The 13692-nt window shown below is 41.2% G+C and overlaps 1 protein-coding gene across 1 annotated transcript; it reads right to left on the reverse strand.

Moving 5' to 3' along the window:
- Positions 1-12015: 12015 nt before the first annotated feature.
- On the reverse strand, positions 12016-13044 carry LRRC30 (leucine rich repeat containing 30). Its single transcript, XM_033082863.1, has one exon. The coding sequence runs from the start codon at positions 13042-13044 to the stop codon at positions 12016-12018; it is 1029 nt and encodes a 342-aa protein (XP_032938754.1).
- Positions 13045-13692: the final 648 nt, after the last annotated feature.

The raw sequence follows: 13692 nt of genomic DNA on the forward strand, positions 1-13692 counted from the left end.
TATTGCAGACCTGATCTTCACAATTAAGGGCCCAAATTTGAATTTCAGAAAGAGAAAAGCTTGTGATGGAGTGTTTGCTATGATAAGACAAGGTCTGAAGTCAGCTCCTGTGTGGGTTCAAAATATGAATCCCAGTCTCTACTGGTAATGAATGAACACATGCTCCACCACTGAAGTAACTGAATCTCTGCCTTAGCACACACGGGCTGCATCAAGGATGCATTTCTTCTGACTTGGACTCTTTTTTGGCTTCTTGGAAGTTTATATGATTACTTTAGACTGGAATAGCTGTAAGATCTGGAGGCTTCACATTAATTATTAATCTCAGTATCTGACTCCTATGTTTTAAGATCTATAGCTCTGAAAAAGGAGACACTGCTGGCAGTAGCTACCTTGGGAGGGTTGAAATTTATTAGAAATCAAACTAATCTATACTGTCTCCTGCTCAGGAAATTGAATTCTAGGAGCTTGTGAGAGTCAACTCAGAGTTTACTGAGACTCCTAATTCACATGGATGGGGAACATCTGCATTGAGATAAGAAAAATCTGTTGATCTGTTTCTTGTTGCAAATCAAATTTAGTCATACCGGAATCCAATCTACCATATTTAAACTAGTTAGTGGGAGCTCCAAAAATGGAGAGCAGAGACTTTGTTCTTTAAAAATAGATGCAAGATTATCTATTAAAAATAAAAGACACTCATTTTGTGCATAATTAGGCAACAGACAGTTATAATCAAAGAGTAATAACAATTTCCCATTATTTGGTTGTGGGCCTCTTCTGGCTGAGGTCCAACAGTGGCAATTTTTGAGAGAGTTTTTTGTACTCATGAGCTGAATCAAAAACAAAACTCAGCTCTGTATTTGCCTCCACAAAGTCAATGGACCAAACTCATCAAAGTTGTAGGGTTAAAATTAGCTCAATGTGTCTTTGTTAAAATGTTTATAATGCAAATGGTGGCTATTCACAAAAGAAGTAACAGGGTTGATGGATTTGTTTCTTTGTCACCTCACTAAGCAGCTGGAAGGTATCTCCATGAAGAAATAAAATACATGACTTCTTGTGAGCCTGAAAGAAACTCTACCCTCCTATTGTGCACTCTTGACTGCCCTTTTCCAAGAGGGTGATGGACATCTTTGTGACAATGCTTATTAACTACAGTTAAAAACATTATTAAAAGCTCACAGATGCAATTTATTACATCTAACACAATAAACCCTAAATAAATAAAATGGTTATTCCATCTGAAGTCAGAAATTTCAGTGTTTGTCTAACACCTGCTGGAGGGAAGTAGAATTAAACTTCAGTGAGGGATGGCTGTGGCAGCTGTCTTTGGGAAGTGAGGAATGGCTGTAACCCCTGCAAGCCATGGATGGCCAGGCCCAGTCTTAGGTGTCTTTGTCACAGCAAATGCCTGCAGGGATCCAGTTTGCCTAGGAAGAGATTTCTGCTGCCAGCAGCCCTCTGTGCGGGATGAAGACGTCTCACACTGATGTTAAGTGAACAAAGCCTTTTGAAGCAACTGAATCCCAGTGCCAAAGGCATGTTCTGGGGTAAAAGCAGATGGGGGAACTCAGACAAGGTTTGGGGGTGGTGCATTAAGCTGTTAGCAGTATCTCCATGCTCTGGCTAAACCTGTGTGAGTGCTGCTCTAGCTGCTGCTGTGTTCTGCCAGCAATGAGTTAATTTCTTGGCGCGGACAAGGCTGAAGAGGAGAACATTTCTTGATTTCCAGCTTTGCAAACACCTTTGACCAACATCTCAAAGTGTGACATATTAATGAGCAGCTACTTCCCAACGGGAACTGTAATATCAGCATTTCTTCTCCCCGTGTTGTTTCTTGCTGCTATCATGAGCAGTAACACTGAGCTGCATGAGCAGCTCAAAGGTGACTTCAGCAGTGTAGGTACCTGAAACAGCCAGGAGGGCCTGGGATATGGAAGAAGATATCCTAACCTTGGAATGACAGCTCTCTTTCATCTGAAGATGGGGTTATGAATATAGCATCTATTTTTGTACTGTCAAATAGAAATGATAACACAATGGACCAGCAATTCTGCTGTTATTCTGCAAGTACAAAAGTACATAAACTGAAAGGCCAGAGGAATTATTATTTTGCAGTTATCCTTAATTCCTCTGTAGATGCAGAAATATAATGGGAAGTCAGAAATGGACCTCTATAACGCTCTGTTTAACCTATGGGAATCTTGCACTAGAAGAAGGCGTGGGCACACTGTGTCAGAAATTATATACAGTGAAAATAATACATTAGACAGGAGATAATGAGCCTTTCAGGGATTCCTAAATGTATTACTTGTTAATTTAGGAGGTACCCTGAGTGCAACTTATGAGGTGGTACTAATTTAGAAGGTATCATGAGTAACACTGCTTGCTGGAGGGCTGAAATGTAAATCCCATTGTGCAACAGGGAAAATGAAAATGCTCCTTCCATTAAGTCTGTGATCTGTCCTGCACTTGCCACAGGGAATAGCATAATTTAGAAAGCTGCCTTCTAGGATGTTGAACAATCATGCCTCATCAGTGAGATCTCTAGATTAAAAATGTGAACGTTTTTACATTACTGGAGGGATTATTATATTTTGCTTAATATTTAATATATTTGACATCAAACTGCAATGTAATGAGTATAATGTATTAATGTCCTTCTAGTCATATTATTTGCCTGCTTTCATGTAATAGAATTCTAACTGCATTTGTTCAATGATACTGTCCAGTGGTTTGATTTATATTTTGTAGCATCAGGCTGAGAAGAGACTTCAAAAGTGATTGTTATAGTCAGTTCAGATCTATCCCTGAGTTTCTGTGGAACCTGAAACAGGAGGTTCTCCTCAGAGGCAGAAGAGTTTTCGTGTCCTTCCTTTAAATGTAAATGATGCAGCATCACTTCCATGCAGTCGGATGCACCTTCAGGCACCCAGCAGTAAGCAACAACACTTATTTTCTGCCCTGATTGATTCCTTCCAGAACCAGTGAACAGATTTTACTAATATGCTGTTACTGCACCTTATGCTACAACACATTGTGTAGCCTGGGTCCCTCCCTCTTCACTGCTGCACACCTACAGCCCCCACTGTTCTCAGCAGTGCAGTGAAGCTGAGGAGTTGTTCCCTTGGTCCTGCTTTGCTGGGTTGAGTACCTCATGCAAGGAGACCCCCTCCCAAAAAAAAAAAAATCACCTGACAGTCATGGCAGGGTAGTTCTGAGCTTCACACCACACACGCACAGCAGCTAGGTCAGTCCAAACCAAGAAAGCAAATTTGTGCCTCCTTAATGGATCCTGTTGTCTTTCCTGTCTTTATTTTACCTTTTTTCCTCCTGTCCTGAATTTTAGGTGAATACCTATCTGTGAACAGGTTAATTGTTACTGCTCTCTGTAGTTGTGACTGTGCATTGTTGCTCCAGCTTCAGACTGAAGCTTCCCTTTCATAGGACTGACACCAAAGAGTAGGAGTACATTCCACACAGGTGAAAGGGAGGGATACAGGCATATTTTTACAGCAAAGAGGGAGAACTACACATAAATCTCACTGTCTACAGCACATAGTAAAATCTGGGGCTAGACAACAGACTCTGTTCTTGTTTTATGTGTTTCTAAATCATTCTGTAGCAATATGACAACAGGAGTCCAAAATTCCTCACTTCCAAAGTAACAGGGACAGTGAATTTATGGGGGGCTTCACAGGAAACAGGAGGGGATCTCTGGAGAATGTCAAGAGAGGACAGGACTTTTTGTTTTTTCATGGTGGTGCTTGGACTCTTTAACAATGCAATAGCCCTTCAGGAGCTGGTTAAGATAAATGTCCATCTAGAATCATATTGGAAACTGAGGATTTAGGAGGTAAGGGGACACAGAAAAATGCCATTAAGTGCAAAGTATATTCTGTTTTTCAGTCTGGTTGCTCCCCCCTAAGGTTTGCTCTCCATTTTTCTTTTTTTTTTTTTTTGTTCGTTGATTGTTTTTGTTACCCCTCTGTGTAGTTAATGAAGAGAGGCCTCTACTAATGATTAACTTGATTTGGATGCCAAATCCAGAAAAGGAGGGTTGAACTGGCATCATTCAAGCAGTCAACTTTAATTAAAAATGTTGAAACTCATTAATAAGAAGCAAAGAGACAAAAAAAAAAAAAAAGGAGAGTGGGGAGCAGTAGGAATGAGAAAGCATACAGTAATTTCACGAATACAAGCCGCAGTAATTAGACAAAAATTTTGGTGGAAACCCGGAAGTGCGGCTAATATTTGGGTGTGGCTAATCTATGAACAAAAATGTGATATCTGCCCTTACCTAGTATCATACCAGTCCAGTCCCGAGCCGAAACAGTTTGAAATCCATGTTTTCCCGTTCTTCCGACGATGAACCAATCAGAGAACAGCTTATTGCCTGCCTGTGGATGGCGGCGTTACTGAGGGGCGGGGGTTGTTATCCGGGTGAGTTACCTCGGCGAGTTACCTCGGCAGTTTGATAAAAGTGTGTGATATTTCTCTGTACTTTTTAAAGTGGTTTCAGTCTTGTGCGGCTAGGGGCTGGCTGGGCTCGCAGGGAGAGGGCTGGGGGAGCCGTTCAGCCCGCAGGGAGAGGGGTAGAGCAGCCACTCGGTTCGCAGGGAGAGGGCTACAACGGCCGCTCGCCCCGCGGGGCCACGAGGGCTACAATGGCCGCTCGCCCCGCGGGGCTGCGAGGGCCAGAGCGGCCGCTCCTGTGCCAGCACGGAGATGTGGCTCCGCTCGGAGTTCAGCTGCCTGCCCGTGTGGCTGAGCGGCTGTTTAAAGGCAATGCGGATCCATTGGGAATGCTCGCAAAATGACCACACTATTGTTCCTGTCTTTTTCAGCTTGTAAATAAAGGGTGTGTCTTTTTTCATTTGGAAACAATGTTTCCGAGGTCGGCAGTAAGCCAGTAAGCCCCGGCGATCCCGCGATTGTGTTACTAAATGACGACTTTGTGAAAGTTCGCGGCGAACTAAAGTGTGGCTAATATTCCGGGTGCGGCTTATCTATTGACAAAGACATCAATGTTGCCAACACACCGGATATGCGGCTTATACTCCGTGCGGCTTGTATTCGTGAATTTACTGTAATCAAAAAAGAAAGGACAAATGAAAGAAAAAGAGAACAGAAAATGCAGATAGCTAGTACAGAAGAAACTGCACATCAGTTCTCCTGGTTTCTTACTGCAGTGGTGTCCAGTAACATCCTCTGAAGTTGTAATCCTTTCCCTTTGTCCTCCTTGTATTTATCAATTATCTGATATTTTAAAATATTCAGTTGTTTTTATCAATTGTGGCAAGGCAACTGTAGGACTTTTTTTGCTGTGCGTTAGTTATTGCATATGCACACAAGCCTAAGTCCTCCTCAGAACAGCCAGCTGCTGGTTTGAGGAGTACAAGAGAGGAAGGACTGTTGGGAAGTTTGGTGATCATCACCCTGGCAACACTGGCAAGAGAAAAGTGATGCTCGTCTTTATCCAAATGTAGACTGTGCTAAATTGATGTAAATGTGAAAATGACTTACTGAGAAAAGCTATTAGCTTCATGGAGAAATCTTGAAATGTCACTGCTTTGCAAAGTATTAGCCTTGCTGAAGAACATTAAATAGCTTCTCTAATGGACACCTGGGACATCAGGAAGAATTCTGAGTGAATTTCCATATTCTCCCCTAAGGTTGCTCCCTATGACTATTTGGACATACTGGATGAATTTTCTCACCCATGCACTCCAATATCTGCATGCTAGTTCAAGAAAGATGAAACATCTTAACTGCTGTAAAGTCATAACTTTGAGCCAAATTATAAATAAATTAAATCTATGTCTGACATGAGCTTTGTGAAACCAAAAATTCACCAGTTCTAACTAAAAGCATTCATTTCCTTTCTGTTTTCCAGTCTCTAGGGCATCATTTAGACCAGGGCAATCTCTGTTCCTCCAAGTGGGACTAGAAAATGTAGAACCTGAAATCTGTGAGATACCAGCTTTCTGTTTGTACACAGTATAAGAAGATGCTACATAGATTCATAGTAAAGACTGTTATATTTGCTTATCCAAATGAAATATGGATATTGATGGGCAGGGTTAAAAGACATACATCATCTTTTTACAAACAATCACTCACTAAAGTTCTTCTGAAGTTAATAAAAATTTTGAATCAACTGTCTCTAGAAACAGCCCAGACAATTTAGTGTGAAAATTCCAGTTGAGCCTCCTACAACATCCAAGCCAAAATTGCCTGCAGAAGCATTCAGATATATACATTTTTCTTAGACAAGCAGGTTGTGGAGAATTTAACTTCTTGTAAGGGATAAGGAACACATTTCAAATTGTTTACTGTGAGAACTACCAAACCTTTAGTGACAGAAAATGAATGTGTCTTCTTGTATGATTATTGACCAATTTAAAAAAAGACCAAATGTGAATTCTTCCATATTTTAAATCCCCACATAGATTGATAAAAATGTCACAGAACTTTGTGATATCTAATGGTCAAAAACACAGAGGAAAACTGATCTGGAAGTAATTCAAAAGCAACATAACTAACTGTCATATGTTTTAAGTCCTGTTTAGATGCTAAAATAGCAGCAGTTAATTTGCTCTAGAATATGGTACTTCTCAGTTGGCTTATACATATTCTTCACACACTACATTGCAAAGCATGGTAACAGCCTCCCAAATACCTCCGAACATACACACACAGGCACACACACACATGCTCAGAGAGATTTCATTTAATGAATTGAACTCAAAAGTTAGTATTTTTATGGCTTCATTTGTAAGTAGGCAGAACACACGAATGCCATTCTTCACAGTGTTATTTTCAAACTGGAAAGAGAACATAAGCGTGCTGAAAGATATAGAGGACCCTTGTGCATAGCAATAGCTATGGAAAGGCATTATCTTAACCAAGTCACACTTGGCAGAATGAATTTCCCCAAGTGAAGGTTTTATTCTTCTGTATTCTTCAGCTCTCCTATCAGTGCCATTCCCAGGACACTAGATTACTCTGCACCAGAGAGACTTCTCTGTTTACACAAACAATTTAGGAACCACTGATAGCCCATGTTGTTTCCCGTAGTGATGCATATACCATGCACTGGGGCATGTATGGGCCAGTACAAAATCCTATATATACATACAGAGACTTTCATTATGTTAAAAAAAAAAGGACAAAGAACAAACAAGGAAAGTATAATGATAATAACCATGTTTTCTAGAAGCAGTTTTTTACTGTAACAGTTTTGGTTACTCATTTGGTAGTTTCTTCTGGCTGATTTTGTAATGCTATTTCTAAAAAACACAAGAATTCTTTTAAATGTGTCTTGCTTACATCTGTTTTAAGGTGGACCATATCAATAGCTAGGGAGAGAGGATTTTCTGACATCAAAAGCATTTCTCATGGGGCATTTTCTCATAAGGTGTGTTATTTTTGTGATACATCTCAGCAAATCTGAATGTTATACATGCTGAGAGATGGTGCTTTGTGCCCTCTGCACACGTGCTGCAGAGGCAAGGAAGGCCAGGCAAAGGAAGGCATTTGGTACCCTACAGCTTCACTGACCCTGCTTCACATGCTTAAATCAGTCTGCAGATGCCCTGGAGCTCTCTGTATCCATCTTTCTCTATCAACCATGGAAACAGTGTCTGGAGAATGACCACTGCCTGATACCTTGAAGGCACGTGCATAAAGCTGGTGTCATGAGCATGACACCAGTTTTGGGTGTGTTACTCATCCTGTCACCAGTGGTTGTGGAACCTGTCAGGCTCTTCTGTCCTGCACCCCTGTCATGGAGGGTGAGAGATAAGACTCTCCCTACATTTTGGTGCCCACCCACACCTGGCAACACTGCCTTTGCAGGAGAAGAAAAGCAATTCTGCAAACACACCAATGATGCAAAGGCTGGAGACCAGAAAGAAAATGGAAGCAATACATATTCCCCTCAGAGTATTGTGTCAAAATAGTAATTTTTGGTTTTTAATGTCTGGGAAGTGGAAATTAAAAGCAGGCTATCCATCAATTCATTTATGGTATCTGAAACTCCTCTGAGCCCTAGGAAAACATAAAACTCTGCCCTTTGGTCTTCTTTTCACTCTGCCTGGGTAAGCTCACTTTATGAGGCAGCATAATTTGCAGTGACCTTTTCTGAAGCTGTTGATACACTTCCTGCTTTGCTTTTTAGTCATGCATGATGTGACTCCACATACATTGGAGTATAAATTCCAGGCTTTGTCATTAAACCCTGCAAAATAATCCTGTGCTGTAGGTGGCTGTACTGGTGCAGGATGCTACTGGTTCTGCTGGGCAGTGCTAAGGGGTGGTTTTTGAAGGCTGCTTGGCTCTCATTGCACCACAGATAAATGCATGGAATCAGGGAAGGAGGGTCATCTTTTATAATTACTCTGCCTCTTACATGTACAGAGGAATGATCATGCAATTTTATAAAAGGATTTTCAGACTTACTCCATATGTGAGTACTAAAGTCTACCTCTGTACAAATATATCTAAAGCCTTATTCCCATTTAAACATGTACTGAGTTCTTAAATCTGGGAAAAGTATTTATTCTCGTATAGCCTTCTAGAGTCAGAAGTTTTCCTTCATCTGTAACTATTTGAAGATTTCAGCTCCCAAATGTGAGAATGGCAGCAGAACATGTTACATAATAATATATGTTTTCTTAATATTTTATGAATTATTATATATTGTTTTTCTAGATAACTATTTTCAGGCATACTAATTAGAACCGTGCCAGGCAGTCTGAAACACTCCTTGAATCACTCAAAAACTGCTGTCTGAAGGCTGGTGCAGCAAATTTACCCTTGAAATTTGGTGAAATCATAATGACCAGATGATTAGGTAATTTTCTTTCTTTCTTTTCTTTCTTTCTTTCTTTCTCTTTCTTTCTTTCTTTCTTTCTTCTTTCTTTCTTTCTTTCTTTCTTTCTTTCTTTCTTTCTTTTCCTTCCTTCCTTCCTTCCTTCTTCCTTCCTTCCTTCCTTCCTTCCTTCCTTTCCTTCCTTCCTTCCTTCCTTCCTTCCTTCCTTCCTTCCTTCCTTCCTTCCTTCCTCCCCCCCCCTCCCTCCCTCCCTCCCTCCCTCCTTCTTTCCGTCTCTCCTGTGACAAAGACCTTTTTTCCTATCATCCTCACAGCTAATATCAGATGACAATGCTGAGATCCACCAATTCTTTCCTAATGCCCTTCTCAAAACTACAGCCAGTACATGACATCACACATTCTATCTCCCTCCTGTGCCCTTGCTTGCTTCTTCTATCCTGCTCCCACTCAGATGAAAATATATATGCCATTATTTGCCTTTCATGCATATTTCTGTACAATAACAGTGGTATACAGTCTTTTCTTTTTGCAGGAAGAATTCAGAACACAACCCTCAGTCATGAGAGATAATCTCTGAGAAAGGTATTTATAGGGACCTTTACTGAGGAATGAAAAAAATACTAAAGTAGATCAGTAGAAATTATTTTCTTAATGGTAAAATCTGAATTATACATTAAAGCACCATTTATTCAATCAGTTTTATTATTCTGTTTAAAAAGGCAGTCACTTTTATGTTCTTCATATGCTTGCAAAGGTTTATTAGCTTGAGTAAAAGGTCATTATTATTCAATTGAATAATTTAATTTTAAATTATTGGTATTGCACTTCATATTATAACTGCTTTTTGCAGATGCATTTGATTATGTCAAATTCGCCTTTTAATCCTCTGTCTGGAGATAATTTTCTTGAATCGTTCACTGTTTCTCACTCTCACAGTGGTATTCTAAAGAACACACACACTCCAGCCTCCTATCTTCCATGTAAATTACTGTGCATACCTCTCCTAGTCAGATCATATCAGAGGCTATCCGGTGTCATATAATCCTGGATACTGACACGTGGAAAATCTTTTCAGGTGATTAATGCCATAGGCATCTAATTTTCCTGCAAAGCAATATTGCAGTGTTTACGTGAATGCCAGACTTAGAGATATGAAGTGGGCATTTAGAGAAGTTAATAACCAGGCCCTAATCCCCTCCAAGAATTATCTGTTGGTACTTCTAAAATAAATGCAGCTTTATTCCTTGTCACTAATGGAATCACATATTAATTTATCAGATTTGTTGTTCATTAAAAACTTGGAATTTTTGCATGGGTGAAATAAATACATGTAAAGCTACACATAAAATACTTTCACATTTGAAACATATACTAAGTAACAACAATTCACAAAATATTTGTTTTATTACTTTTTTTTTTCTTAATGATTCATCAAAAATGCCCTTCAAAATTGTGTTATGTTCACTAGAAGCATGAGATTTGTCCTTGACTGTACACTTGGAGACTGTGATTTCTGGGCCTAACACTGAAATTCTCAGTTTAGATAACAAATCAAAAAACAACAAAACAAATAAAAACAATCCAACATGATAAAATGTCAGGGCAGGCAGGGTGGAATATTCTGTGAGCACCGATTCCTCACTGCTAGCATTCAATACCACACCAATAATGTCAGTGTGGCCAACAGTGCTGCATTTACTTGCATGTACCTTACTTGCATGAATTACAAAATTTTCTGCTGTTATCAGGCTGCTTCTACCTCTGCTGAGGAGTTTTCCCCACAGCCAGGCATTGTACATAAACTTGACTAGAAGCAGGGTCAGTGTTTCACAGCCTTTCATAATTTTGAAGAAATTGTTTTAGAAAATAATCAATTCCTGAGATTGGACATAGGAAGCACTTTGAAAATGGCTTTGAATACTCATAATTAGCTCAAGAATTACAGTCTCATTCCTCTCTTACACTGCCATTACAAGCATTTGTCTCAACTGATTTCAACAGAGCTGCTTCAGTTTTACACTGGTGTGAGGGAACAAAAAACCCAAGTTGCATAAATTGTTAACAGCGTTTTCATACTGCCTCTTTATTACCAGATAAAACTTTGATGAAGGACATTCACAGAAGATCAATATGAGAAACCACATAAGACCTGACTTTTATGCTACTGGCTTGATACTGAAAATCCCAGAAATAACTATTTGGTTTTTAAAGCTCATACTTAAGGTGATGACTGAGTTGATGCTGCTTTTCCTGAAAGAAATATTTCACCTTCAGGAGATCTACTGCCTCTTGAGTAAAGTTACTCCATAGCTTGGATTGCAGGGATAAGGGAAAGGGAATGGAGAGCAGTTGTACATCTCGCAATGAGAACTCCATCTTTTGTGTGAGGGAGAGGCCACGGTCCTCTCTCTGCTTTGTGCAGATGCTGCTCCCAGCTGATGTGAAGCACTGCTGTCAGCATCCCAGGAGGCTCCATGTGAAGGGCTTGCTTGTCTCACCAGAGGAAGCAGGAGCTCTGGGAAGTTTAGGATCCACTTCCAAAGAACTGGCAAATAGCCTCGTCACTGGCAATCTCTACCTGTAATTTATACAGACCAGAGCAAAGCTGTGGGGTAAACAACAAGTGGTATTGAACTGACCACTAATATATTGTCTGTGAGCTAATATAGCTCAGGATATATTCACTGCCAAAAGCAAACATTTTCCTTGAGACTCACTTAGATAGCAGTGTTTGTTTATGTCGTGGTTTATCTGTGTATGAAGAAGTGAGCAGGAGTAGAAAGGCAATTGCAATCCCAGAGAGAAAGTCTAACTTATATTAATATTTCTCCAGCCTAACAGCTGTCAAATACGTATTTCTGCCACCTCTGGCAGTCTGCTTTAATTTGTTTCTGTCAAATGAAGAGCAAATATTTTATCACAAGTTTGTTGTAGTATTCAAAAAACAAACCAGCCCCAAGTATCACAACAACGAAGGATACAGAGGTGGCTATATTTAGAAAGTTTGCTCTTCACACACTTAATCAAGACCATCATACTTGCTTTCCTCCAGCTGTCACTAAAGCCGTCCACAGCCTTCAAAATCCAAGCATTATGAAGTGGAAATGCCTGTGCAGGGAAGCTCTCCGACGCAATTGAGTCTTGATGACAGGCTTAATCCCAAGCCCAGCGGAAGCTCAGTTGCGCTCCTTTTTGTCCCTGAGGTAGTTGAAGAGGACATCCAGGCCACCCTCGACGACCTCGGGCAGGGGCCGGGCCAGGGGGTTGTGGGCGATGTGCAGCCCTTTGTCCATGGGGTTCCAGGCGATGCGGCGAAGCCGGCGCAGCAGGTACAGCTCGTCCGGAAGGCTCTGGATGGCATTGTAATCCACGTTCAGCAGCTCCAGGGTGCTGATGTAGCACAGAGACCGCGGCAGGCTGCGAATGTTGTTGTTTTCCACGATAAAGATTTGCAGATTGACCAGATACTGGATACTCTCTGCGATATTTTCCAGCTTGTTGGACCCTAGGTGCAAGAAGTCTAAGCTTCTCAGGGCGAAAATGCAGAGGGGAATTTGCGCAAAGCGGTTGTTGCTGAGGTTCAGTTTCCTCAAACTCGTCAGGTCCGTGAAGCTCAGGGGCAGTTGTGAGATGCAGTTGTGTGAGAGGCTCAGAACCTCCAGCTTCCTGCACAAGCTGAGCTCTGCTGGCACTTCTTTCAGGCAATTCATATTGACGAACAAGACCTTCAGGTTCCTCAGCAGCCCGATCTCCTTCGGCAGGCACTTGAGGCAGTTCCCACCCAAGTTCAGCACTACCAGCCTGTCCAGCTTGCCCAGAGAAGGAGGAATCACCACCAACTGGTTGCGGGAGAGGTTCAGCTTCTGCACCTCATGCAGTCCCCACAAGAAGTCAGGCGTGCTGGTCATCCCTTTCATTATGAGGCTCAAGCTGACATAACGCAATCCCCGCTTCAGCAGCGACTTGGGTTCTTTCCCTGCCAGGAGGGCGTCTTCCCATGCAGGCAGCTTCGGGCCTTTCCTAAGGAAAACCATGCTCCTTCGCTCCTCGTTCTTCGAGTGCTCAGTTCCCATAACACTCTGGTTCACTCCTGAGAGAACCGAGGCTTTATTCCCTTGCAATATGCAAATGCCAACAGAGGAGGACAGCCTGCGGGAGGTGGGAAAGTCAAAGCAAGGAGACAAGGAGGAGCCTGTCAAGTGCATCTCAGTCCACCAGAACTGTTTCCATAGCTGCTGAGGGAAAGTTTCACTTTTGGGGGCTTATGTTGATCTTGGTGCACAGTCTGTAATGAAACACTTGTTCCTGACTTCTGGGCAAACCTGTTCAATTCAAACTGAATGCCACAAGACAGCTGTCACTGTCATTTGGCCTGGGCTTTATTGGACAGATATGTATCTTCACTGCAAAAAGGTCACAAGGATGCTGTATATAACTTCACCATGTCAGCTTTCTTGGCTATCTTGTACATACCATGGCTGCAGGACAATTAGCAAGAGTGATTTCAAAAAAAACAAACAAGCCAGCTAAAGAAGGAAACAAGCAAAGAAGCCATAATTTCAGCTCAGATTTAAAGGATGATTTAATAATCACTTTTATTTTGGTTCCTGATTTCTCTGAAGTAGTTACCAGCCTACTAGAAAATTTTGCATCCTGCAAAAACACTGATAAAGTCTTTTTATGTCAGTCCTTGCTTTCTGCTAAATTAAAAAAAATAATGTTTACAATAAGTTCTAGCTTTTACATGTCCTTTGTGGGGAGGATTGGCCTCTTTCTGTTCAGAAAGGGTGCCAAATTCACTGCAGCAGTGACATTTTGCAGTAGTATCTGTGCCCACTTGGATAATTTCTTGC

This window comes from Catharus ustulatus, chromosome 1, assembly GCF_009819885.2.
Source record: "Catharus ustulatus isolate bCatUst1 chromosome 1, bCatUst1.pri.v2, whole genome shotgun sequence".
NCBI lineage: Eukaryota > Metazoa > Chordata > Aves > Passeriformes > Turdidae > Catharus > Catharus ustulatus.